Consider the following 27751-nt stretch of genomic DNA (forward strand, 5'->3'; position numbering starts at 1 on the left):
TTTCTCAAGGGCTTCCTCAGTGCCCGTGCGGGGAGGGCGGTGGCGGGGGTATTTCTCAAGGGCTTCCTCAGTGTCTGTGCATGGAGGGCAGTGACAGGGCTGTGTCTGTGTCGGAGTAGATTGTGGTGGGCTCACCATGAAGAGTTCTGGAGCAAACCCTGCCTGGGCCGGCCGCTGGGCCCTCAGGAACCACTGTCCCAAAGGCAGCCCTGATGGTGGTGGGCACACCCTCCTGCTGGGCAGCTCTGGCCGAAGTCCTCAGTCAGGACCTGCTTCCCCATGTCCTAGGCCACCGCCTGAGAGGAGACCTCAAAAGCGCAGGATTCCGTGACTCTGGGGCCACGGTTGCTGCCCGTCATCTCCCCTGTGCGGGCTGGCTCCACTGGACCTGGCTGCCTTGGCCATCTCGCCTACCAGCTGGAACCATGTTCCCGGGTGTGGAACGCGCTCCCTCCGGAGCCTGCAGAGACCCCTGAGGCCTCACATTTCCTTCTGACGGAAGGTGCCCGATGCAATTGGAGGGGACGCCTGGCAGGAATCTAGCCCCCAGCCCCCTAAACGTTTCCGGTGCAGCAGCTTCGGCCTGGCGTCGCTTGTCCCTGGCTGCCTCCTCTCCGACGCCATCAGCGTCCTGTCTTCAAGGTCATAGGTCAGTGTTGTGCTTTTCAGGGCATCCGGCCAGCTGCTGTCTCTGTCCTGTATTACGGCAGAGGTCCCTGAAGAACTGCAAATGCCTTTGTCCATTCCACAAAAATTGCACAGGAATGTGAGCCGTTTCTGATCTTCCGTGGTGTATTCATCCAGGCGATGGCCAGCCCCGGTACCTGGGCCTCCAGGGCCTGCTGCACTGGGCTGCCCTCGGCTGTCACGTGGCCCTCCAGGAATCCCACCCCACGGGGCCACACTGAACCGAATGAAGAGAGAGCCAGGCCGCCACCCTCTCTCCGCTCTCCCGAGATGCCATTGCTGCTTTGGGACCGGGCAGGAGGGGACAGTCTTGACTTCTAGTGTGTCCCTCTTGGCCTTCCCACCACCACCTCTACCCCAAAGATGCAGCAGGAGTGTCGGTCGCTCCCCAGGTGTCCATCCCAATCGCAGGCTCGGAGGCCAGGATGTGCCCCGGTGGGTCTGTAGGCCCTGTGGGCTCATGTGAGCTGGTCCTGGGCAGGACTCCGGTATTAACTGCTTGTCCTGTGTCCCACTGTGATGGTGCCCTGGGGACCTCTGGGGACCAGTGTCAGCTCAGGGCCTGTGTGCCCAGTGGCTCCCAGATGCCAGGACATTCTGGTGCACATAGTCCCTGGGAAAGTCCTTGTCATGCACACTTGCTGATGGCGGGAAGGTCCTTAGTCTCGCGGGCCTGGCCATCTCTTCAGTCAGCAGATACCAGGGCTCAAAACGAACTCAGGCACAGTGTGGGCCCAACTGGGGCTCTTTATCAGGGTGACGGCACTCAGCCCTCCTGGAGCCCTCTGCCGGCTCCACCTGAGCGCTGCCCTCGCTGGCGGCCCTGCCTTGCTCTGCTGCCATCCCATAAACCCTGCAGGCCCCTTCGCGCCCTTCAGCCTCGTGGCCTCTGCTGTTTAGGGGTCTGATTCCCTCAGCCCTCGGCAAGCCAAACCCTGTGATGCTGGTTCCTGCGGCACAGCTGCCACTCCCCGTTAACCAGCATGGCGCAGGTGAGCGGCGTGACATTGGTCTTCCCAGGGAACCAGTGCTTGGTGGCTCCCACCATGTGCCCGCCCACACCCACCCTCCGCCAGCCATGGCAGTTCCGGCATCTTCTCCCTGCCCGGCAAAAGTGGGCGTGTTGCCCACGCTTCTAGGAAGCTCCGGGTTTGCTCCACCTCCAGGGGCCTTGCCAGTGTCAAACCTTGTTTCTCGGGACACGGCTCTTAGGTCTCGGCTTCCCCATTGGGCACCTCAGTATCCAGTCCCACCAGTGCTCCCCGTCGTGTGCCCCGAGCTGACCGGGCCTGCAGCCCATTCCCTGCTCACTGGATGTTCCTGGTGCTTCACTCGGTCAGCCCTAGGACCCAAGGGGGCCAGGGCCTGACGGGGGAGGAGCGAGGGGTGGGCCGTGTCTGTCTGCAGGGTCAGAAGCTTCCTAAGAGGCTGGGGACAAACCAGGCACCACGCACTGCCTCCTCCCTGTCCAGGGTCCTGGGTTCTCCAGATGGGGCCCTGGCCTTGGCTGGGCGTTGACCAGGAGCTGAGACTGCTGTGCCCCCACCCGGCTTCTCCGCCCTCCAGCCCAGGGACCTCAGTGAGGCCGCGGCCGCCTGCGCCTTCCTCGCCGTCTCCTTGGACCCCTCGTGTCTGCGCGTTCATCAAACACGGCAGCTGGGCCCCCAGCACACCCCCTTCCCCAGCCCTCTCACTGGACCCCGGAACCAGTTTTACAACTGGACTGGACAGGACGACACCTTGTGCCAGGGGCCGGCTGTCTCCGCCGACCAGTGATGGGTCCTCATTGCCAGTGGGCTGTGACTGACCCAGCTCCAAATCCCAGATGACTGGCTCTTCTCCGGCGAGGGCTGGATTCTCCAGCAGAGGCAGACAGAGAACTTGGGTGCAAGATGTTTTGTAGGGAAGATGGGGGAGGTGGGGTTGGTGAGAGAGAAGCCAGAGTGCCCCCACCTGGCTGAAACGCTTGGACTTCGTGCCCTGCCTGGCTCGGCCTCCCCAGGCAGGCTACCCCATGCCATCCCCAGGCAAGGCTGCCCCCAAGAACGCTGCCCACAGCCCAGCCCCTTCCCTTGGAGTCCCACCCTGTCTCACACCACTGGCCAGCATACTTACTCATAGCTGGCTGCACCCTCTCAGCATTGGCTGTGTGGACCATAACCCTGGGAACACCTGCAGGGAGGCGTGCCCTTGGCCTGGCAGCTTGGGGCAGACTCTTGGGGTGTGAGGAGGGGAGGGAGGCAAGTGGGGGTGAGGCACTGCGCGGCTCTTCCTGCTTTCTGCCATTTGTCTCACAGCCTCTGCTGGGGTGGACTCTGCAGAGCCTGCTGCTGGCCTCGGCGGGCTCCTTCCACAGCTCTGCTTCTGGGTGGAGGCCGTCTAGAAACCCTCGGTCCCCTCTCGGCCTTAGAGACAGCAACCCTGCCTGGACCGTCAGCGGGCATGTCATCAGCGCCACCACCAGCACTCCTGCTCCTGGATGCCCGTGAGGCTTCCCTGCCTGGGTCACCCAGGGGCCTCTAGGGGTGCTCTGGAGCTGGGAGCCACTGCCCAGCACCTCCCTCCCTCTCTGGGCCGCCTGCCAATCACTCAGTCCCGACTGATCACTTGTTTTGCTGCAAGGCTGTTGATTTACATGAAAGTAGAGACAGCCAAAGAGTATCCTCAGCACATTAAGAGTCCCTGGGTTGCACCTGCCGAGTTCCTTGGCGGGGCCCTTCTGAGTTTCTTGGGGCTGCTGTGACAGAACACCTTAGCCTGGGCGGCTCATAAGCATCAGAATTGCGTTGCTGTCCGCTCTGGAAGCTGCAAGTCCGAGGTCAAGGCACTGGCAGGCCTGGTGTCTGCTGAGGACCTGCTTCCTGGTCCAGAGACAGTGCCTTCTCCCTGTGTGGTGATGTGGTGGAAGGGCAAGGGAGCGCCCCGGGGCCTGTTTTATATGGACACTCCTGCCATTCATGACAGCTCTGCCTTCATGACCTCATCGCCTACCAGCGGTCCCACCTTTTCATTCCTCACCTCGGGAGTAAGGACTTCAGTACATGGGTTTCGGGGACATAAACATGTCATCCTTAGAAGTGCCCACGTCTTACACAAACGCTGAGTCCCCAGTGGCCTGTGTCCTAGCAAAGGAGGACTGCCCTGAAACATAAAATGCTGTTTCCCCAATGGCAGCCCTGGCAAGGCACCCAGAACTCTCCAGAATGCTTGAGGGCAGAGCCTGGCCTTTCCATGGGGTCCAAGGCTGTGGGGTCCCTAGAGATAACGCGTGGGCCTGCATAGCAGGGAAGACTGTCTCCCTCCCATGGTGGGAAGGGACAAAGGGTGGCCCTGGCGGATGCAGACGGACAGGACTGGGTGTGGGCACGAGGGCACCTCTTCCCGGCCTTTCCCGGGGACTTTGCCCCACACCACCTGCCTGAGTTTCTTCCTGTAGTCACTTCCGGCTCCAGGCACAGCCGTTGGTGACTCCTGGGTGGCAGGCATGTCCTGCCCAGTTCTGATTCTGCTGCCTTCCTCACAGTCCTCCAGGCTCCAGTCTTGGGGGCAGCAGAGCTTCTGGGGTGAGTGTCAAGATTCTGAGCCCAAAATTGGTAGAAGGGAAGAGGGCTGGCCGGGGCAGGGCTGCCAGGACAGGGTGCAGGAGCGGCCGGCCAGGCTGGGGCCTGGGCGCTCAGCCCTGAGCTCTGGGTTCATGCTCTCCTCATAGTCGCGACTTGCCCGCCGTCGCTTGGAGGCCTCATGTGATTTTGCGGGTTTTTTTTCACCCAATTTTTGCCAGACTTATGCTAGTTTTGCTGCCTTTTGAAACTAATGGCGGAATCATTTTATTGCGGGGGATAATTTGGGCCCTTTTGATCCCAACGTGAAGCCCTGGACATGGCAGCTTCATCAGGAGAAGGGTCTTTTCTGCTTTGGAGGAAAGGCTTTGGCAGGCAGGCTGGCCTGGGAAGCTCAGGAGCTCTCGGCTCTCCGTAGCATCCTGGGGAGCTCAGACTGTGGCTGCAGGGTGCTGGCGGTGACCCTCAGGCCATCCAGTTAGTGCTGCCCCCGCTGGCCATTCCTCTCTAATCCCCAGCAGGTGTCGTCAGTGTCCACACAGAGGGCACTGCCTCAAGTCGGGGCTAGGACCGCAGGACTCACTCGGGGGTCCCAGGGAACATGGCACCAGGGTTAATTGGTTGAGTCAGGGGCGTATGCATTGTCCCTTACTTAGGTCAAGGCTCAGGCTGGGCCCACCTTAGCTGTCTGGGACACCCTGTCCCTTTATGAATCCGCCAGGGGGCAAGCTGCTGGGGGAGGAGCAGCCAGGCTTGGGCCAGGGCCTGGAAGGGTGTGACATTGGCACTGTGGCATTGTGTGCCTGTCTCTTTGTTCCAGCTGACACGGATTCATCACCCCTCCACACCCTATGAGGACATCAAAAGCATGGACACGTCGCTTTCCACTGGACACATCTTACTGCCCACTGTTCCTGCATCCTAATGCCTCCTGAGCACATGTGTGGGTGACAGGCACACTGCTGATAGCTGTGGATGTGGCCAAGACATTCTTCACCCCCACCCCCATGGCATGCATGGTCTATTAGGGAGGACCGTCTGCACAAAGGTAATCCATTGAATCAGAAAGGGAGTTAGTAGAAGAACAGGGGAGGGTGACGGGGGTGTTCCTTCACCAGCTGAGGGTCAGGAACAGGAAGCTGGACAGGAAAGGAGCTGGACACTCTCAGGGAATGGAAAGAAGCTCTCTGTGCCTGCAGTGCGGGGAGTGGGCTTGGAGAATGTGGCAAGAGCTGAGGCTGGAGATGTAAGCAGGGACCTTGAGTGTTGTTTAAGAAACCGGAGTCTCATCTCATGGGCAGTGGGGAGCTGTTACGCAGTTTAAAGCAGGATCTGACATCCATCTGTTTGAAAGCTTTCTCTGGCTGAAGTCTCAAGGATGAATTGGAAGTAGAGGACCAGCTAAAATGTTGTTGCAGACATTAAGGTGGTGTCCTGGGTTAGGTGGGAGGAGATGGAGACCAAGAGAATAGGCTAGTGTTGAGGTATGCCCAGCAAACAAAACCAGTTGGGCATGATGCTTGATTGGATTGATCACATAGATCAATATGAGGAGAACTGACATATTTCAATCCATGAACATGGTATACCCATCCATTTCATTCATTCATTCATTCATTCATTCATTCATTCATTTGAGACAGGATCTCACTCTGTTTGTCCAGGCTGGAGTGCAGTGGCAGGATTTCAGCTCATTGCAGCCTCAACCTCCTGGGCTCAGGTGATTCAGCCTCCCATGTAGCTGGGAATTCTCCCACCTCAGCCTCCCGTGTAGCTGGGAATTCTCCCACCTCAGCCTCCCGTGTAGCTGGGAATTCTCCCACCTCAGCCTCCCGTGTAGCTGGGACTACAAGCACACATCACCACACCCGGCTAATTGTTTGCATTTTTGTTTTTCAGTAGAAACAGGGTTTTGCTGTGTTGCCCAGGTTAGTCTCGAACTCCTGGACTCCAACAATCCACTCACCTTGGCCTCCCAGAGTGCTGGGATTACAGGCTTAAGCCACTATACCCAGCCCTGTTCATTCATTGAGATCTTCTTTAATTTCTCCCAGCAGTATGTTGTAACTTTGAGAATACATTTTCCACGTGTGCCTAGGTACTTTGTTTTCCAATGCTTGTAAATTTTATTGTATTTTTAGTTTTATTTTCCAATTGTTTTTTGCTAGTATATAAGAATGCATTTTTGGCATATTAATCTTGTGTCCGGTAACCTTGATAACGTATTTATTAGTTTATAGTGTCTTTGGTTCTTTTGTTCTTTTCTGGTAAATGCTTTAGGATTTTCTTTTTCTTTCCTCCCTCCTTCTCTCTCTCTCTCTCTCTCTCCTTTTTTAATTTTATGGAGACTTAATTTATAGCCTAGCATGTGGCTTATTTTGGAAAATGTTCAATGTGCACTTGAAGAGTGGGGCGTAGTGTTCTGTAAACGTCCGTCCGGGTGAGATGATTGGGGGGCTCGGGGCTACTAGATTCGTACTCATTTTTGGTTTACTTGTTCTGTGAGTTACTGAGATGACGATGTCTTAGTAACCCATCACAATTGTGAATTTGTCTATTTATGCTTTTAGTTCTATTAATTTATTCATTTTTTGATTCTCTGTAATTAAGTACATACACATTTAGAATTGTTTGATATTCTTGATGAATTGGTCCTTTTTTTATATGAAATGTCCCTTTTTATATTTTGGAATATTCCCTGTACTAAAGACTAATATTCTATTCTGGCTTTCTTACAATTAATGCTTGCATTTTATAAATGTTCCATTCCTTTACATCGTTTTCATTCTTTTACCTGCCCTTTACATTTAAAGTGTGTATCACATCAGGCAGACCACATATTGTCACTTCTTGCTTTGCTTCCCTAAGACGCAGAGTCGCCCTCTGTCACTCAGCCTGGAATACAGTGGTCCGATCATGGCTCACTGCAACCTCAAACTCCTGGACTCAAGCGATCCTCCCATCTCAGCCTCTCGAGTAGTTAGGACTACAGGCATGTGGCACCACACCTGGCTATGTTTTTAACTCTTTTTTTTTTTGAGACAGAGTCTTGTTCTGTCACCCAGGCTGGAGTGCAGTGGCACAATCTGGGCTCACTGCAACCTCTACCTCCGCAGTTCAAGTGATTCTCCTGCCTCAGCCTCCCAAGTAGCTGGGATTACAGGCAGTAGCTGGAATTACAGGCGCGTGCCACCACGCCTGGCTAATTTTTGTATTTTTAGTAGAGATGAGATTTCACCATGTTAGCCAGGCTGGTCTCAAACTCCTGACCTCAGGTGATCCACCCGCCTCGGCCTCCCAAAGTGCTGGGATTACAGGTGTGAGCCACTCCACCCTGCCTAGTTTTTAACTTCTTGTAGAGATGAAGTCTCACTGTGTTGCCCAGGCTGGTCTGACACTCCTGGCCTCAAGCAATCCTGCCTCATCCTCCCAAAGCACTGGGATCACAGTGAGCCACCGTGCCCAGCCACTTCATGCTTTTAAAATCCAGTTTGATAATCTTTGCCTTTTTTTTTTTTTTTTGAGATGGACTCTCACTGTGTTACCCCAGCTAGAGTGCAGTGGCACAATCCCTGCTCACTGCAACCTCCGCTTACCCAGTTCAAGCTATTCTCATGCCTCAGCCTCGCAAGTAACTGGGATTACAGGTGCATGCCACCATGCCCAGCTATTTTTCTTGTATTTTTAGTAGAGACGGGGTTTCACTATGTTGGTTAGGCTGGTGTCAAACTCTTAAACTCCAGTGATCCACCCACCTCACCCTCCCAAAGTGCTGGGATCACAGGCGTGAGCCACCGCGCCCGGCCAGTGGTCTTTGTCTTTTAACTGGATCGCTGACCTCAGTCACATTTCACGTAAGGTTGATGGGTCGAGGGTCGCTGACCTCAGTCACGTTTCACGTAAGGTTGATGGGTCGAGGGTCGCTGACCTCAGTCACATTTCACGTAACGGTTGACGAGTTGAGTTCGAATCTACCATCTGCTGTTCATTTCCTGTTCATCTCCTCTGTTCTTTGTACCATTTCTCACCCCTTTTTCTGCCTTCTTTTGGATTAGTCGACTATTTTGCATTTCACTTTCCTCTTCTATGAACTAATTTGTTATACGCCCTGTTTTATCTTTTCATTAGTTGTGTTAGGGTTTATGATTGACTGGGTGTAGGAGGGATAGGGAGGAGGAAGATGCCAAAATGACACTGGCATACCTGGCCTGGGTAACAGGAGGAGCCACTCTCTGAGATGGAGAACTTTGAAGGAAGATTACCTTGGGAGTGATGAAAGGGCTGGACGATGTGGTCAGTTTTGGGCAAGTTGCATTTAAAGTGCGTCTGAGGCACTCACGAGGAGATACCTGGCAGGCGTTTCCTTCCACGGCCCAGAGCTCAGGCCAGCGGTCGGGGCTGGAGCTGGCTCTGGGGGTGAATGGCAGAGGGGCGATTGTTGAATGAACGGGAGCATGGCAGTCTGTGGGTGGAAAGTATATGATGGGCGAGGAGAGTCCAGGACCAAACCCAGAGGAGCCCCGGCGTTTTAGGGACCCAAACGCAGGACTGTAAAGATGGAAGAAGAGGCCAGAGAAGGAGCAGAACGAGGGAGTGTGTGTCCTGGAGCCACACGAGAAAGTGGTTTTGCGGTTACTTCTGGGGCATCGACACGGGTATTTCAGGGCAGGGTGCACAGTGGCCTGAGACCGTCCTAATTCCATTCCTTAACCTTCATGGTGGGTAAATTGGCGTGCATTGAGAGCTACTCAGCGCCTTATTAAAACAGTTTTTAAAAAGAGCTAGAGACTCGCTGGCTTGGCCAAAGGCTGCTGGCGGGTGCATGGAGGTGCTGTCTGTCAGCTGTGCTCTGGGCTCTAGGGGCGTGGGAGTCCAAAGGGCTCTCACCTCCTCCGTGACCATGGTGGGATCCACAGTTCAGTGGGTGGACCGTGAGGAGGTGTGAGGAAGTGATTGTGAGTGGGAACTTCTCTTTCAGGGGAATTGGCAAGACTGGCCTGAGCCAGAAGATGGCGCTTCAGCAGGGCGGGGCAGCCGGCGGGGCCTTGGGAGGAGGCAGACAGCTGGCCAGATCCAGGCTTCTCCAGAGGAAGAAGGGGAAGGACAGGTCTCGGGAGGTCAGAGTGTGGGTGAGAGCCCTGGTGGGCTCCACATCCCAGGCTGCAGGGCCTCCTGCTGATGGTTCTCCAGAGTCCTACTCTGAGAGCTGAGGTCACAGAGACGCTGTCCCCGACCTCCCAGGGGCACGGACGTAATCCAGCCTCTGCTGCAAGATAGCAGAGGCTCTGCACAACCACAGAAGCTGAGCAATCAGCCTCATCCGTGGCAGTTCTTGGAACTCCCACCTCCACTGTAATGTGAACTGCACAGACCTTCAGTGACCCCAGATGTGGAGGGGGCAGAGCCTGATGGCTCAGGGCCCAGCTGGGATGCTCAGTAAACAAGAGTTCCCGGAAGACATGCTAGACAGGAGGGGGAGGTGCAGGGACGGCGGCACTGCAGGCCACACAGAAGGAGAAAGAGTGGGGGCGAAGCACTGACCAGGCCCTCGAGATGAGGGGTGAGCAGAGGGGAGCAGGGCACGGAACAGCTTCCTGGCACTGTGAGGGTGGAGGGCTGGGGGTGGGAGTGCATTTGAGTGCAAGTGTATAAAAGAAGCCCTGGAAAAGGGTGAAGAATCTCATCAGATGGGTGAAGTGAGGGAGCATGAGGTAAAGTTTCATGAGTATTAATTAACCTTAACTCATGTGGACCCAAACCCTAACCATACCCCTACCCCTAACCCTAACCCTTACCCCTACCCCTAACCCTAACTCATGTAGACCCGAACCCTAACCCTACCCCAACCCTAACCCTACCCCTAACCCTAACCACACCCCCTCGTCTACAGGCTCAAATGTTTTGAGATAAGTGCCAGAAATCATGCCTTTCTATCTACAAAAAACTGCCACATGAATAAAAGATAAGGGCTTTTAAAAACACATGACCACAATAACCATGATCACATCTAGCCACGAAATGAACCCGTCCTTAATTGCAAATAAACAAAGGAGTTAGTTTTTACATTTTTTCTACTTCTACAGCGTTTAGAGAACAGTGAGGTAGACTTCACTCACGGGGGGCTACCACATGGGGTTTTGCCGCAGAGAAGGGAGAAGGGTCTCAGCTCCTACCTTATACATTTAAAACATAACGGTTGAATCAGATCTGAGGAGCCTGGCTCCAGGCCAGAACCCTCTGCGTGATCATTCAAGCCCAGCCGCAGACATGACAGCAGGCCCGAAAGGAGAAGCAGCCCTTTTGCCCCCGACGGCACTTTCCGCTCACAGCCTCCTCCGCGGTCCCCAGGCCGTCCCCAGGCCGGATCCTTTTGTTTGAGCCTTCTGTTTCCCAGCCTTGGTAGTGAGGTGATCTCCCCGTCTCCCTGATGTCACCCAGCAGGCAAAAATGGGATGCGGAGGAGCCGGCACCTTTTCCCCTTCCGTTCACCTCTCCCCTGCACCGTTGCAGTCATGAATACGGGCCTGAGGGTGACTTTCAGCCTCGACAGCAGTGGCCCACTGGATGCTCACGAGGGCCGCGCGGTCTCCTGGCCGACACACCTCCTGGGCTTAGCTGGCCGCTTTCCCTCCGTCTCTCCATTCCCCTCCTGGGTCTCTTGCCCTGTGCGGCTTCCTGCAGACTGCACTTTGCAGCCTTCATGGCTGGGGTTCCCAGGCCTGCCAGTCTCCAAGCCAGTCCAGCTGCTCGTCAGCTCCGATGCTTCACCAGGTTCAGGGGAGAGTTTTGGTTTCTGGCAAGCCCACTTCATCAGCAGGGCATGCGTTTCTACCAGGGCCCGTGATGTCTGGTGGTCTCTTTTGGTGAGGCCGGCGGCCACCGGTGATCCTGAACGTGGCAGGAAGCTACCAAGAGACCCCGGTGGGAGGTCCTTGCCTCCTGATGTCACACAATGCCCTTCTGTAAGGGTGGCTGGACTTCCTCACTTATCACAAACCACACAGTCAAAACAAGTGATGTGTTGTCTCTTCCACGATTAGGTTGAAAGAGACCGTGGCCTCTGTCTTGCGTGTGTGCTCTCTGTCGCTGGCTCTGGGGAAGCCGATTGCATGCTCTGCACTGCCCTGTGAACAGACATGGGCAGTAAGTTGCTGAGGGCAGGAGCCACAGAGACTTGAGGTCCTCAGGCCAGCAGCCCCTTGGGAACGGGGTTCTACCAACACCCACGATGGGGAGCTGGAAGCACATCTCTCAGCGGAGCCTTCTGATAAGACTGCAGCCCCAGCTGAACCTGAATTGCAGACTCATCAAACACCCCAGCAGAGGGTCCGGCTTGGCAGAGCCCAGATGCCTGGCCCACAGAAACTGGGAGATAAAACTCTTGTTTTAATCTTCTCATTTTAGAGGTAACTTTTTGTGTGTAGCGATAGGTAACCGACAGTGCACAGCTAAAAGAATAGATAATTAATCCTAACGCCAGTTTCATTGGTCCATTAGGGTTTGCAAAATACTGATATTCCACTTCTCTCTTCCTTCATTATTTATTAGCGAAAATGTATCTGTGAAAAGAAGTGTTCCTTCATTAATTCTTTGGTCCCGTTGAGGTATCGTTTGCATAGGAAAGGCAGGGGAAACGCTTGATTTTTTCCCTTCCTTTGCTCATTTATAAAATAATGAACGTTTTCCTGGCATCTTTCAAGAGTGATTCATGGGTTTTTAAAGTGTAACTACAAATTCTTGAGTTTAAATAGTTTTTAACATTTAATGTTTGTGTGCACATAATACACACATACAGACATGTAAGCATACACACAAGCACATGCAGACACACATGCACATGTACAAATACACACGGGCACACACAAAAACAGTCACACATCACACAAGTGCTGCATACGCACATGCACACGCAAACACATATGTATGTACACATACAAACACACACATAAATGTTTAAATGTTTACTGTTCCCGTTCATTAAAACTATTATCCTTACTGACATTCGAATCTTCCTGTCTTTGTCCAGTGCCGGCCCTGTTTGATTTAACTCCTGAGCCCTGATCATCTTTGGCACTCATATTTGCCAGCCACTTTGTTCTCTGGCGTAAGAAGACATTCCGGGATTATCTTAGACACTTCCTAGCCCAGACTCGACAGCATACACTTCTCTTCAGGAGCCCCTCGTCCTCTTCAAGGGACCACAAGCTGGGTGTTAGGTGTGCTGGTGGCTATTGGATTTCTCATTATTTTTAGGGCTTGTCAGTGAACAGAACTAAGACTTTTTTTTTTAAGACACGTTCTGAGTACAAACTGATACTTTCTATTTAAATTCAGATCTGCATAGTTTTTACTTAATCGTAGTGATAATACGTCACATCTCCTTTCTCCCACACCAAAAGTCTCAGTAGCACCCAGCATAGTTTTCATCTGTTCTATCCCGTGACACACACAATATTCCCAAAATGACTTGACCAACACTACCATCAACAGTGTAAGTACTGAAAATAGTTTAAAATTATTTTTAGATACTTTCAAAGTCCTTGGGTTATGTAGATACACGACAAAACAGTGCTTTAAAATTATTTGGGAAATGATTGTTGAGAATAATGAAAACTTCTTTGGCCACTGTGTTTTCTTGTCAGGCTGTGTGGATCTGCATCCAAGTGACGGGACTTTAAAATCACTTAGAAGAGTTTGGTAGGGCCATGTCACCAAGAGATGATGCAGGCCAGTTAGCTTCATTTTGCTCTCAATTTTAAGAATTCCTCTTAAAAGTTAATTTAATTCCATTAAGTAATTACACAAACATTGACATGATTCTAAATCCAAATCTGGAAACCAAGATATGTTCACGGAAGTCTAGCTTCCATCCCTTCCCCGTCACCCGTTTCCACCTGTTTTCTACAGGTAACAATTGAAAGCAAGTTTTGTGGCTTATATTTCCATTTGTAAAACATGCAAGCTGATGGCTCCATCTAAAAAAACACACATTGTCTGTGTATACATAAACATACCTTTTTCACTTACAAGTTATTCCTGGCGGTGACTGTGGGGTAGTGTGTGGAACTGTTTCTCCATCCTCTTTCCAGCTGCCCAGTGCTGTGTGACGTGAACGTTCCTCATTCCACCCGGGCCCTCGGGAGAGGTGCTGAGTGGCCCCCAGCCTGTCCCCGCCCCACGCCGCGGCGGTGACTGGCCGCTGAAGTACGTGCTTCCCGGTCGTCGCATCCGTCTGTGGATACGTTCCTAGAAGTGGGGTTATCGGGTCAAAGAGTAAATGCAGCTTTAATTTGGCTAAAGATATTGTGAATCCTCACGCTTGGGGGTTTGTACCACCTGAGGTACCAGTGGTCAGTGGGTCCTGTCTGAGGACATCTTTTCTCCTGTGGTCAGACTCTTGGATTTTTACTGTCTGATGGAGAGGAGTAGTGTTGCAGTGCGCTTTGAATTTGCGTTTCTCTTTTGATGACCGCTCGGAGCATCTTTCTGTACCTTTAAGGAGCCACGTACCTCTCCTCCTCTGTGAGCGTCTGCTCCCATCTCTGTCGAGGAGGCATATCTGAAGTTTGATGGTCCCAGGATAGGGCAAAGGGGCGGGCGTGAGAACACTCCACACACGTCCTAGGGGTTAAGGACCCTCTGGCTCCTGGGCGCGATTAAACTTGCCATTTCCTGGGCCCGTTCTAGACGGACTGCTGCAAGCCAGCCAGGTGGGGGCCTGCGGCCCTGGGAGGATGTGGGGGAAACCCCACCTGGAGGGCTTGCCCCTCCCCTGTCCAGCTGCTGGGTGTTTATGGTTCACTTTAGGTCAGGGATGAGAACACACGCCACACACTCAGCTCTCAATGGCCGCTGCTTGCTCCCTGCCAGACTCCCCCGCCTTGAGGTGTCCCCAGAGCGCAGGACCTTCCAGCAACTGGCAGGTGGCCTCAGGCAGGCAGCGGGAAGCCTTAGCAGGTTCTTGAGCCAGAAAGTGGCACTTAGGAGGGGGCTTTTAGGAGGGGGCTCTTAGAAGGGGGCTCTTAGGAGGGGGGCTCTTAGGAGGGGGACTCTTAGGAGGGGGGCTCAGGAGAGGGGATCTTAAGAGGGAGGATCTTGGGGGGCTCTTAGGAGGGGGGCTCTTAGGAGGGGGGCTCAGGAGAGGGGATCTTAAGAGGGAGGATCTTGTGGGGGCTCTTAGGAGGGGGATCTTAGGGGGGGGTCTTGGGGGGGTCTTAGGACGGGGGCCCTTAGGAGTGGGGGATCCTGGACTGGAGGGCGAGTGAATTGGGAGGGCCCCAGGCAGGGGCGTGGTGGCTCTCTCTGCAGAGAAGGGAGGGCCTAGGGATGGGACAGGCAGCTGGTGGTTGAAGGGTGGAGGAGCAGGCGGCCTCCCAGTCACAGAGCCTTGTGCAGAGGAAGGGGAAGGAGTCTGGGAGGGTGGCCCTGCTGTCCAGGGCTAGAAGAAGGGGAAGTCATTGGAAACAGCAGAAACCTGGCCGGGTCAGCACCCAAGGCCCACCGAGGCCAGGTGGGCACCCCAGCGGGGCATCTGGCAGCAGTGGGTCCCCAGGAGCAGGCAGTGGGAGCCGTTGGGGTGAGTGAGCTGGTGGGGGTGGCCCAGGGGCAGGGGTTACCTGCCCTCAGCCCGAGGAGCCTCTTCTGGCCTTTGGTGGCCCGGGCTGGGATCTCCCCAGGCAGTGCCCCCGTGCTGGTGACCAGGTGCCTTAATGCCCACAGGCTGGGTGAGGGCGGGGCTGGAGTTCCAAGGCGGGAAGGTGGGCCCTGAGTGCCCAGGGCAGAGCCAGGCCTCCTGATGCAGGTGGACAGAGCTGCGGGCATCATCGTGACGGTGCCTGTTGAAGGGAGGAATGGGCACGGGGGAGGCAGGGCAGGGCCCTGAGTGTGACTTGCAGCTCCTCAAACCCTCTTAGGACCCCTCCCGCCCCCATCACGGTCCCCTCAGGTCCCCTCAGGATCCCTTCTCCACCCCTGGGGCTCCATGTCCCCTGCCCGTACTGTGGTGGTGCCCACCTCCTGCCAAAGGCCCCACGCTCAGGCTGTGAGGACCCCCCCTGAACACCTGGCATGGCTGGAGCCTGTGTGGGGCCCAGAGAGGCCCAGCAGAGGGACCTTGGAGGGGGGAGCCGTGCTGTGGGTGGGTCAGAGGGGCTTCGGCAGCCACAGGGTCCCCGGGACAGGGAGCGGCCAGGACAGCACCTTCTTAGTCCCTCTAAAGGGAGCCTGGCATAGGGCAGGGAAGCCCCCAGAGGTGTGGGGAAGCCCCCTGCCCACCCCACTGCTTCCCTGGCAGCATCCCTGCTACTCGTCGGCTGCCGAAAGCAGCCTAAGCACCTGGGCAATCAGTGAGGGCCTCAGGGGCCACAAATGACTTGTGTAGGGGCCACAGGAAGGAGCCCACTGTGGGGTAGGAGGTTTTCAAGAGATGTGGCCCCGGCCAGGTGTGGTGGCTCATGCCTGTAATCCCAGCACTCTGGGAGGTTGAGGTGGGCGGATCACAAGGTCAGGAGATTGAGACCATCCTGGCCAACGTGGTAAAACTCCATCTCTACTAAAAATACAAAAATTAGCCAAGCATGGCAGTGCATGCCTGTAATCCCAGATACTCGGGAGGCTGAGGCAGGAGAATCACTTAAGCCCGGGAGGCAGAGGTTGCAGTGAGCCGGGATCGTGCCACTGCACTCCAGCCTGGTGACAGAGCAAGACTCCATCTCAAAAAAAGAAAAGAAAAGAGGTGACCTCTGCCAGGGCTGAGGCCTTCAAGATGTCCCCAAGAGTGGAGGGGGGAGGGCCAAAGAGCTGTGGGCGGGAGGGGTCTCCTGCGGCCTGGGGGCTCTGCTGGCCTGGTCTGCACTCTGCCCCTCGGTGCCCTGGCGACTCCTCCCAGGTGGCAAATGCTGGCTGCTGCCCACCCAGCTGGCACAGGGAGCAGGCCTTGGCCTTCCCTGCCATCCTCAACCCAGACCACTCCCTGTGGCCCGGTCCCTGCTGGCTGCCCTGGCTTTGGGGGCAGGTGGCGCCTGGGGCTGGTTCTTGTGGGAAGATGAGTCTAGGGTCACATAGGACATCCCCATTGGGTGTGGGCAGGGCAGGCTGGGATGGGGCCATCACAGGAGGCTGGGCAGAGGGTGGGTCTTGGGTGGAGGGGACGCCAGGCCACAGGTGCTGGTCTTGGGCAGCCGCCCTGAGACCCCTGCTGGCCACCTCCTCTACCCCACAGCTGACGGGCTTTGCCCTCCCCTCCGCTACTGTGCCACACACTCAGTTCTCTATACACTTTTATCATGGAAAATATCAAATACACACAAAGGCAGGTCGTCTAGACAGAGACCCTGTGTCCTGGTCACCAGCCCCTCACCATGACGCCCCAGGCTTTAGGCATGATCAGTGGGGTATGGGACTTCCCAGCAGGACGTCCACTTCCAGACCTGGTTCTGTGAAGCGGGGAGCAGAAAGTACCGGGGGTGACAGAGGAACCTCGAGAAGCGGAGGTGTGCTCACATCCTATCTCAGGGTCTGCGGCTGAGACCCGCACAGAGGACCCGGCTGGTCGGCCCCAGCTCCCGGGTGGGCACGTGAGGCACTGGCCTCGGGGCACGGCGCTCGCAGGGACACCAGAAAAACGGTCATCGAGATAAAACCATACTGTGTTGCTTTAATAAACCCAAACTGCAAAGGGCCCACGAGAATCCAAGCGGCTCATTTAAGACGGCGGCTCCGCTGAAAAAGGTCTCGGTTTAGACCTCACTCAGGAAGGAATTCAAGGGGAGTCACACAGTGCAGTGAGAAGAGGGAGTTTATTCAAAGTTGCGCCATTACTGAGCAGGGCGGCGTCAGAAAGGGAGGGGCACACCCCAGCTTTACGGTTTTATCATACGATTGCTTGTCATGTAAAGACCAAGCTAACTGCGCCTCACGTGTGTCATCCTATTGATTTAAAGAAAACGGTCCTCGACGGGGTCTCGCTCTGTCGTGGCCCAGGCTGGAGTGCGGCAGCAGCATCCCGACTCATTGTGACCTCCGCCTCCCGGGCTCAGGCCATCCTCCCGCCTCAGCCTCCGAGCAGCTGGGACTACAGGTGTGCATCACCATGCCTGACTAACTTTACTTTTTGTAGAGGTGGGATCTTGCTATGTTGCCCAGGCTGGTCTCAAACTTCTGGGCTCAAGCCATCCTCCCACCTTGGCCTCCCAAAGCACTGGGATTACAGGCCTGAGCCACTGCGTCCGGCCAAGGGTGATGACCTGGGAAGAACGTATTGTTATGGACGCCGGCACTGGACACTTCGCTGTCATAGAAGCTTTCGCTGTAAACAGCCTGTGACCGTGGGCTGTGCTGGCGGGGATGGGCCTCAGAGGCCTCAAGGTGGAGCTGAACTTCCACCCCATTTCTCTGGCTCTCCCAGGCTCCTGCTCCCCTCGCAGCGTCTCACACCTTCCCTTCAAAGCAGGGGTGTCCAATCTTTTGGCTTCCCTGGACCACATTGGAAGTGGAAGAATTGTCTTGGGCCACACATAAAATACATGAACACTCACGATACTTGGTAAGCTAAAAAAGGTCCGTGTGTAAATCTCGTAATGTTTTAAGAAAGTTTCCAAATTTGTGTTGGGCACATTCAAAGCCTGCAGCCCGAGCGTTGGACAAGCTTGCCCCAAAGGCCCCTCTAGATGGGCCTGCAGGAGTGACGACTGGCAGCTCTGCCCGGGGAACCGGGAGGAAGGGCAGGAAGGAATCCTATTCAGAACTCCTGTGTCCCTCAGACGGCCCAGCAGGGTGAGGTGGGAGGGGCTGGCGCTGCTGCAGGGGGCTGACCTTGGGGGTGAGGGGCAACCTTGGAGAGGAAGCTGACCAAGAGCAGAGGCCAGGGCGGGGGGCAGAGAGCCCTGGGCAGTGCCCCTGTGCCCACAGCAGGACCCTGGCTGCCAGTTCTCCTCTGCAGAGGGCCGGGTGGTCTGAGGCTGCCCAGCAGGGAGAAAACAGGCCTGGTCTGGAACAGAAATCTACCATCCAGCCTCTTCCAGCCTTGAAAAAGGGCCTGGTCTGGAACAGAAATCTGCCATCCAGCCTCTTCCAGCCTTGAAAAGGGGCCTGGGCGGCAGCACCAGGCAGCTGTGCCTGAGCCGGGCGCTGACGTGACGAGCACTGCTGTGTCCTGGGCACTTTCTGGCCCCAAGGCAGGAGTCCCTGTGGGCGAGGGCTGCCGAACTTCACGGGGACGGGTCTGCGCCAGGGCCCTGACAGGGCAGGAAGTAGATGGAGTCCCACAAGCAGGAACCCAGTGCACAGAAACTTGAGACAATAGTTCTGCGATAAAATCAAATGGGTGAGGTGCTAGGAACCTCAAACAGGGTGAGGGTGCAGCTTTCGGGAGAGAGGGCCCCGGGGGTGAGCAGGGAGCCAGGGAGAAGCAGTGCTCTGGAGGGCCCGGGAAGGCCTGCCTGCGAAGGACGGGGCAGAGCACCGGGGCGCGGGCTCCGGGCTGGGAGGGGCTGCCCCTAAGTACCCCCTGCCCTGCAGAGACATCCAGGGGGCAGGTGGAGACAGGCAGGGGTGAACCAGGGCAGCGTTTCCTACAACAGATGGAACCCGGTGACAAGGGGCCCTTCAGAGACAGTGGAAGTCTCTCAGTCTCCAGCTTCTTCCCCAAGGCCGCACAGCCCACGAGAACCCGCCGGGTCCACGTGTCCCTGCCCAGAGGGGCTTCCCCTCCAATGCGTGACGCCAGGCCACGTCAGGGAGGCCAGGCCCGGTATGGACGGGGTGCCCCAGGCCACTGCTGGGGAGGGAGGGTGCCCAGCGGAAGGGGCGAGGTGGAGCTCGGGGCTGGCGGGGGCGTGCGGGTGGGGGGGCTCTGGTGGGCCGGCCAGGCCTGCTTGGGGCATCATCCAGCTGTTTAACCTCTGAGCCACCAGACATGCGAGGAGCACCCCAGGAGACCCCCGGCCTGCACCTCCAGTTCCCGCTTGACGGCGGCTGGGCTTGGGCCGGCAGGTGCTGTGCCTTCTGCTGACCTCAGAGGGCAGACTCCTCGGCCAGAGGGACGGGAGTTGAGACCAGGAGGATGCAAACCCAAATCTGAGCCTCCGGCAGTGGGGAGGCCCCTCCCTACTGAACATCACAGCCCACGGGGCCTGGGCAGGGAACCCGAGGTTCTGGAGGGAACCTGGGTCTGGAGGGACAGCTGGCCGGGAAGGAGCTAGGCCTGGGATGACAGCAGAGAAGGACCGAGGCCCAGCCAGGGTGTCTTGAGTGCCTCTGGGTAGAGAGCCCGGGCACTGGTCTCAGACCGGCCCCCACCCGTGTAACACCGGGCCAAGTGCTCCCCTTCCCTGGGCCTGTCGCCACGACTGTAAAGTGGGAGTGGGGAGGCTGAAGCTCTCCCCAGCCTCTCCCGGTCGTTGAGAGAGAGGCTGTGGTCAGGGGCTGTGGGGCCCACGCTGAGGAGACAAGTTCCCCGCACTCGGGGTGAACGGGGCCCGGGAGGGCGGTGGCCCGCACCAGAGGGGCAGCCTGGGCCTACGGGCTCCCCCACCCTAAGCTCAGAAGGAAGATGTCTGCCCAGGAGGTGGGGGCCAGAGAGAACATTCTAGCCTGGAGAATGCCCCACCCTACTCTGAGAACCCCCATGACGCCCCTGCCCTGCTGGGAGGCCCCTAGGGCAGTGGGGCCCCGGAGGGGTGGTCTGGAAAGGCTTCTGAGGGGGTGGGCTTGGAGGAGGGGCAGCTGGCCTTGTGGGGGAGGAGCAGGGCAGGAGCCAGCTGCCTGTGCGCGCTGGAGCATGTGTCTGTCACCCGTGTGCACGTGTGTTGGCCTGTGCTTGTGTGTGTGCATGTGTGCCGATGCGTGTTGGCGTGTGCATTGGTGTGTGCGTGTGTCTGCATGTGTGCCGGCATGTGCGTGTGTTGGTGTGTGCGTGCATGTGTGTGTGCATCCATGTGTGCCGGTGTGCATGTGCGTTGGCATGTGCATGCATCTGTGTGTGTGCATCCATATGTGCCAGTGAGTGCGTTGGTGTGTGCGTGTGCATGCATGTGTGCCAGTGTGCATGTGCGTTGGCGTGTGCATGCATGTGTGTGTGCATCCATGTGTGCCAGTGTGTGCGTTGGTGTGTGCGTCTGCGTTGGCGTGTGCATGTGCATGCATGTGTGCCGGCATGTGCGTGTGTTGGTGTGTGCGTGCATCTGTGTGTGTGCATCCATATGTGCCAGTGAGTGCATTGGTATGTGCGTGTGCATGCATGTGTGCCGGTGTGCATGTGCGTTGGCATGTGCATGCATGTGTGTATGCATCCATGTGTGCCAGTGTGTGCGTTGGTGTGTGCGTGTGCATTGGTGTGTGCATGTGCATGCATGTGTGCCGGTGTGCATGTGCGTTGGCGTGTGCATGTGCATGCATGTGCCGGCATGTGCGTGTGTTGGTGTGTGCGTGCATGTGTGTGTGCATCCATGTGTGCCAGTGTGTGCGTTGGTGTGTGCGTGTGCATGCATGTATGCCGGTGTGCGTGTGCGCTGGTGTGTGCATGTGCATGCATGTGTGCCGGCATGTGCATGTGTCGGTGTGTGCGTGCATGTGTGTGCATCCATGTGTGCCAGTGTGTGCGTTGGCGTGTGCATGCATGTGTGTCAGTGTGCATGTGCATTGGCGTGTGCATGCATGTGTGTGTGCATCCATGTGTGCCAGTGTGTGCGTTGGCATGTGCATGTGCATGCATGTATGCCGGTGTGCGTGTGCATTGGCGTGTGTGTGTGCATGCATGTGTGCAGGCATGTGCATGTGTGTTGGCGTGTGTTGGAAGGTGTGGAGTGTGTCTTCGTGAGCCTGGATGAGTGTGCGTGCTGCAACCTTCCCGGGGCTGGGCGTGAGGTGCTGGGAAGGGTGGAGCTGCCTGCAGACCCTGGAGGGCGGCCCCGGAGGCTTTCTGAGATGACGGGGCAGAAGTGGGCTGGCGGGGAGGGCTCCGTGGGCGGGGCTGGAGCGGCTCTGCGTTTGCTGTCTCTCATGCTGTTTCCAGCACAATGTGTTCCCTCAGCAAGGATGCTGGTTCTTCAGAGGTGTTAGCACCAGGGGCCAGCACCCCACTTCCCTCCCAGAAATCCCCCCGGGGCTCGTGCAGGAGGAGGGAACTCCCATCACCCCTGGCCTGCTGTCGTCAGAGGGCCGCCTGCCCTCAGCCTTAAGGAGGGGCAGAGTCAGGGACCAGCCTCACTTCCCCCAGCCCTTCTCAGACAGCCCCTGCTCAGGCTTCGGCGTCGGGGGTCACACACTCCACCGGGAGGCCAAGGCTGCCTGCAGGTCAGTGCTGCCCACGGCCCTAGGGGCCTCCCAGTGGGGCAGGGGAGTGATAGGGGTTCTCAGAGCGGGGTGAGGCTGTGATGGGGGTTCTCAGAGCGGGGTGAGGCTGTGATGCAGTCTCAGAGTGGGGTGAGGCCATGATGGGGGTCTCAGAGTGGGGTGAGGCCGTGATGGGGGTCTCAGAGTGGGGTGAGGCCGTGATGGGGGTCTCAGAGTGGTGTGAGGCCATGATGGGGGTCTCAGAGTGGGGTGAGGCTGTGATGGGGGGTCTCAGAGTGGGGTGAGGCTGTGATGGGGGATCTCAGAGTGGGGTGAGGCTGTGATGCAGTCTCAGAGTGGGGTGAGGCCGTGATGGGGGTCTCAGAGTGGGGTGAGACTGTGATAGGGCCTCAGGTGGGGTGAGACTGTGATGGGGCCTCAGGTGGGCTGAGGCTGTGATGGGGCCTCAGGTGGGCTGAGGCTGTGATGGGGTCTCAGGTGGGCTGAGGCTGTGATGGGGTCTCAGGTGGGCTGAGGCTGTGATGGGGGATCTAAGAGTGGGGTGAGGCTGTGATGGGGTCTCAGGTGGGCTGAGGCTGTGATGGGGGATCTAAGAGTGGGGTGAGGCTGTGAAGGGGTTTCAGGTGGGGGCGAGGCTGTGATGGGGTCTCAGGTGGGGGTGAGGCTGTGATGGGATCTCAGGTGGGCTGAGGCTGTGATGGGGCATCTCAGGTGGGGTGAGGCTGTGATGGGGGATCTCAGTGAGGTGAGGCTGTGATGGGGCATCTCAGGTGGGGTGAGGCTGTGATGGGGTCTCAGGTGGGGTGAGGCTGTGATGGGGTCTCAGGTGGGACTGAGGCTGTGATGGGGCATCTCAGGTGGGGTGAGGCTGTGATGGGATCTCAGGTGGGGCTGAGGCTGTGATGGGGTCTCAGGTGGGTCTGAGGCTGTGCTGGGGTCTCAGGTGGGGTGAGGCTGTGATGGGGGATCTCAGAGTGGGGTGAGGCTGTGAAGGGGTTTCAGGTGGGGGCGAGGCTGTGATGGAGTCTCAGGTGGGGGTGAGGCTGTGATGGGATCTCAGGTGGGCTGAGGCTGTGATGGGGCATCTCAGGTGGGGTGAGGCTGTGATGGGGGATCTCAGTGAGGTGAGGCTGTGATGGGGTCTCAGGTGGGCTGAGGCTGTGATGGGGCATCTCAGGTGGGGTGAGGCTGTGATGGGGTCTCAGGTGGGGGTGAGGCTGTGATGGGATCTCAGGTGGGGTGAGGCTGTGATGGGGGATCTCAGGTGGGGTGAGGCTGTGATGGGATCTCAGGTGGGACTGAGGCTGTGATGGGGCATCTCAGGTGGGGTGAGGCTGTGATGGGATCTCAGGTGGGGCTGAGGCTGTGATGGGGTCTCAGGTGGGTCTGAGGCTGTGCTGGGGTCTCAGGTGGGGTGAGGCTGTGATGGGGGATCTCAGAGTGGGGTGAGGCTGTGATGGGGTCTCAGGTGGGGTGAGGCTGTGATGGGGTCTCAGGTGGGGTGAGGCTGATGGGGGCTTGGAGCCTGTTAGTACCAGCTTGCTGAAGTGTGGGACGTAGCATTTAAAAACCGGAATGAAAAACGTCCCAGTGCTGTGGCCGGGTGAGCAGCTACCTTTGTGAACTTGTTTCACTTCCAGGCCCATCCTGGGTCTTGGGGTGTTGTATGTGGGGGCCAGGCCTGGAGGGCTTACAGGTATGGGGCCCTCTTTGGTGCCTAGGCAGCAGGGATCTGTGCCCCACTCCTGGCCCCCACGTCCTAGGCAGTGGTCGGGGCCTGTATTCCCAACTCCAGGCCAGCCAGGTACTCGGGGGTGTAGGTGGGTCCCCGATCCAGACAGTGTGAAGGGCTGGCGAGGGCCCCTGGTGTAGCTGGGCCTCGCGTCTACAGCCAGGCTGCTCTCCGGATTACTCCGTGCAGAATCAAAGGGCAGCTTTCTGCTTTTGTGTGCAGAAGCCAACGCCAACCTTGTCATCGGAAGGGGAAGCGGGCCCTCGCAGGCATGCGGCTGGCTCCTGTCCCCACAGACTCCTGGGCAGGAAGTGGCAGCGCCCCGTCCCCCGGTCCCTGGCAGCGGGAGCTCCCTGAGGCTGACGGTGCTGGTGTCCACCGAGGAGGACAGGCCTGAGGATCTGAGGCGGAGGCCAGCTGTGGCCCGTGGCCTGGACACAGATTCCTGGGTGGGGCTGGGGCAGTCGGTGGGCACCTGTGCTGGCCGTGGTAGCTCCCGGGGACCCCCTCCTGTCTGGGCTGAAGCCTGTGCCTTGATTTCCTGACCTTTTTTGGGAGGCACCCAACAGGCGTGATGAGGACCCGTGGACAGGGAACCTCTTCAAAGCCCTGCGCGGCACTTGCATTTCCTCCCTGACAGCTCAGTGTTTGTTTTATGGTGAATGGGAACATTTTAAATATTGTAGTTAGACTTTTTTTCTTCTTCTTAGAGACAGGGTTTCACTCTCTCCTGAGACTGGAGTGCAGTGGTGCGGTCGGAGCTCACTGCAGCCTCCACTTCCTCAAGCCACCTTCCTGCCTCAGCCGCCCGAGGAGCTGGAACTACAGGCATGCGTCACCAGCCCAGCTGATTTTTTACGTTTTTTTGTGGAGATGGGGTCTCCCTATCTTGCCCAGGTTATTCTTAAATTTCTGGCCTCAAGTGATCCTCCAGCCTCAGCCTCCCAGTGTTGGGATTATAGGTGTGAGCCACCATGCCGGGCCTTTCCCCCACAAAATACTGGGCCACATCGAGGCTAGCATGAAAGTTACAGCCCTGGGAATGTGTGACCTGAGAGCCCCTTGGCAGCCATGGGTGGGGAGAGGGGCAGCTGGGCAACGGGAAGGGGCCCAGGCCCACGAGCCCCCGGTCCTCACCTCCCTCAAGGCAGGTCTCAGGCTGCCGCTGCTCAAGAAGGGGCAGGAAAGAATCGCCCTCTAGCCATGCAGCCCCCTCCACCCGCCAGGTCTGCGCCATGCCCAAGTCTGGCCCTAGACTTTGGTGGATGGGAGAGCGCAGGTGGGGGGAACGGGAGGCCAGTTGCACGGAGGCCTCCCCAGTGCACGGGTCGGCCCAGCTCAGGTGCCTCTGAAGTGTAGATTCTGAGCAGGTTCTAGGGACCGGAAGGGAAGATCCCAGCGGATGGTTCCAGTGGGTTCTGGGATGTCCTCAGCGCCTGGCCTGGCTCAGGGTCCCTCTAGAGGTCCCCGGAACCAGGGCGAGGTGCTGCCCATGAATCAGAGAGAAGCAAGCGGGTCCATCAGAAGGGAGGAGAGCGGCCCTGGGCACCAGAGCCTTGCCCATGGGGAAGGGCACCTGGAAGCCAGCAAGGGATCTAAGGAGACGGATGGAGCCAGAGGGCAGAAAAGTTCTGTTTCCAGCTAAAATCTGTGCCCTGCATCCCTCATGGACTGGAGACCTGGAGTCCCCAGGAGCCACCAGCATGAATGGTCCCCAGCAGCTGCAGTCACAGGGTTTAGGCGCTCTACCCTCTCCGGATGTGGGGGAATTTCTGTGCTCCCCAAGGCAGAGGGAGGAGGCAGAGGGAGGAGGGAGGCTCTTCGCTATGAACTGAGTCGCAGGCCAGCAGGAAACGCCTGTGGGATGCCCCTGAGAACAGCCTGGCCATGGTGGGAGAGGCTTCTCCTACCCCCACCCCTCCAGGCTCTTCCTGGACCCACTGAGGGGCCCGGGCGGGGGGACACGTGGCTGTGAGTCCTGGGCTCTGGGTGCTCGCCAGCAGCTCCACCTCACGCCACACCCCCGTGCGACACTGGCACCCCTTACGATGAGGAAACAAGTTTGCCCAGCCTGGGGGATGGCCGAGTCAGGGCGATCCAGCCCATGTCCTGGACACCAGACCCTGCTGAAGCCCACCCTGGGCTGGCCTCAGCCTTCCTGGGCTGTGTCGCCGAGGGAGTTGGGGCAGCCAGAGGCCAGCATGGACGGTGGAGGGTGGCCATGTGGTGGTCCTGATGGTGACAGGAGGAGGACGCTCAGCACCATCTCAGGGCTGCCCCTGAGCAACGCAGCCAGGGCCTGGAGGGACGGAGCTGCCTTCATGGGCTCTGACTACTGGGAGCTCAAGGGGTGGACCCCCCATCTCAGATGTAGGACTGGGATGGGGCCTTAGGCTGATCCAGGCAGGCCCTGGGTGGGTGGGTGCTCACAGGGAGGGAGGGGCAGGCCACAGCCGCAACCTCAACTGTCCTGGACTCTGCTGTGGGGAAGGGTGGTGGAGGTGTGGGGTCGAATGTGGGTGCCTCCCGCAGCTGGGTCCTGGGAGGGGTGGAGGGGCTGCCCTGGGCTTTGTCTGGGAACCTGGTCGTCCCATCCTCAGGTTGACGGGGGCTGCCTCGCAGCCCTCCCTGCTGAGCTGTGTGCTGGGTGAGGCTGACAGCCCTTTGGGCTCCCTGTCCAGGATTTCAGCTCTGGAGAGCAGCACTTGCTCAGCTGGGGACTGGACGGGGATGGGGAGCTCCTTCTGCCTCCCTTCCTGCCCTGTGACAGCAGTCAGGTCCCAGGAGAGTGGGGCTTGGGAGATGGGAAGAGGATCTGTCCAGGGCTCAGACCTCGAGGGTGACCTGGAGTTCTTTACGGCATCTATGATTTCTTTGGGGAGTTTTGTGCTCGTGGATGTGGGGTTGAGGACCTCCTCCCCCATCCCTGGCCGCAGGTGGGCGGAGTGGGGCAGTGCCTCGCTCTTCCTGCTGGCTCTCTGCTGACCTCCGCGTCCCCCGCAGCCCCAGGACCATGAACGGCACCTACAACGCCTGCAGCTCCAGCGACCTCACCTGGCCCCCGTCGCTCAGGCTCGGCTTCTACGTGTACTCGGGCGTCCTGCTGGTGCTGGGCCTGCTGCTCAACGGCCTGGCGCTCTGGGTGTTCCTCTGCCGCATGCAGCAGTGGACAGAGACCCGCATCTACATGAGCAACCTGGCGGCGGCCGACCTCTGCCTGCTGTGCGCCCTGCCGTTCGTGCTGCACTCCCTGCAGGACACCTCGGACACGCCGCTGTGCCAGCTCTCCCAGGGCGTCTACCTGACCAACAGGTACATGAGCATCAGCCTGGTCACGGCCATTGCCGTGGACCGCTACGTGGCCGTGCGGCACCCGCTGCACGCCCGTTGGCTGCGGTCCCCCCGGCAGGCTGCGGCCGTGTGTGTGGTCCTCTGGGTGCTGGTCATCAGCTCCCTGGTGGCTCGCTGGCTCCTGGGGATGCAGGAGGGCGGCTTCTGCTTCAGGAGCTCCCGGCACAATTTCAACTCCGTGGCCATCTCGCTGCTGGGCTTCTACCTGCCGCTGGCCGTGGTGGTCTTCTGCTCCCTGAAGGTGGTGACCGCCCTGGCCCAGAGGCCACCCGCCGACGTGGGGCAGGCAGAGGCCACCCGCAAGGCCGCCCGCATGATCTGGGCCAACCTCGTGGTCTTTGTGGTCTGCTTCCTGCCCCTGCACGTGGCGCTGACGGTGCGCCTTGCTGTGGGCCTCCGCGCCTGTGGCCTCCTGAAGACTCTCAGCTGTGCCCTCTCCATAACCAGCAAGCTCTCGGATGCCAACTGCTGCCTGGATGCCATCTGCTATTACTACATGGCCAAGGAGTTCCAGGAGGCGTCTGCGCTGGCTGCGCCTCCCAGCACCAAGGCCCACAAAAGCCAGGATTCTCTGTGTGTGACCCTCACGTAGGAGGCACACTGTGGGTGCCGGGGGCCAGGCCTCGGGGGCCTCGGGAGGTGCTGCCTGCCAGGGGTAGCTGGGACCAGCCCTGAGCTCACTGTGCACCCTCTTGGAGCCTTGGGTAGGCAGGGATGGCCCTCACACATGCTCTCCTGGGAAGAGAGGGGGACAGGGATAAGGGCGAGAGGACTGAGGCCAGAGCCAGGTCAACCCGAGACCCCCAGGACGAGGCCACACTCTTGCCACCCCCAGAGCCAGCTCACCTGGCCAGGGTGGGTTCCTGCTGGCCAGGGTGCGGGCTTGATGACACCTGCCCCCGCCCCCTGGGGCTGGAATCAAACTCCCCGCCCAGAGTCAGTCCTGGTGGGGCCCTCTGTGTTGCCCACTCATGTGGCAGGAGGCAGGGAGGGAGCACGTGACTCGGGGGACCAGGGGACATCTTCCAGGGGACCCTTTGGGGCTCTTCACTTGCAGGCCCTCCTTGGACCCTTTTACCCCTTCCCCGCCGCATCTAGAGGATGGGCAGGGGCTCTGGAAGCTCCTGGC

The 27751-nt window shown here is 58.0% G+C and overlaps 2 protein-coding genes across 4 annotated transcripts in view; both read left to right on the forward strand.

Moving 5' to 3' along the window:
* The window catches only part of CAPN10 (calpain 10), a 25625-nt gene extending 13377 nt beyond the window's left edge, over positions 1-12248 (forward strand). Inside the window, exons 12-13 of the mRNA XM_012465053.3 lie at positions 5068-5295; positions 11288-12248. Coding sequence (XP_012320476.2) covers positions 5068-5172 — 105 coding nt within the window. The 3' untranslated portion in view covers positions 5173-5295; positions 11288-12248. The remainder of the gene's footprint in view (positions 1-5067; positions 5296-11287) is intronic.
* GPR35 (G protein-coupled receptor 35) lies at positions 5206-27751 on the forward strand. 3 transcript variants are annotated; one of them, XM_064383409.1, is made up of 2 exons: positions 5206-5295; positions 26275-27751. In XM_064383409.1, exon 2 carries the CDS (start codon positions 26285-26287, stop codon positions 27212-27214), a length of 930 nt encoding a protein of 309 aa, XP_064239479.1. In that variant the 5' UTR covers positions 5206-5295; positions 26275-26284; the 3' UTR covers positions 27215-27751. The 3 variants fall into 3 exon arrangements, with proteins under 3 accessions (XP_064239479.1, XP_064239480.1, XP_064239481.1); XM_064383410.1 differs by lacking the exon at positions 5206-5295 and adding an exon at positions 14660-14823; XM_064383411.1 differs by lacking the exon at positions 5206-5295 and adding an exon at positions 21284-21539.

This window comes from Aotus nancymaae, unplaced genomic scaffold (genome assembly GCF_030222135.1).
Source record: "Aotus nancymaae isolate 86718 unplaced genomic scaffold, 86718_ANA_hifiasm-v0.15.2.pri h1tg000031l, whole genome shotgun sequence".
NCBI lineage: Eukaryota > Metazoa > Chordata > Mammalia > Primates > Aotidae > Aotus > Aotus nancymaae.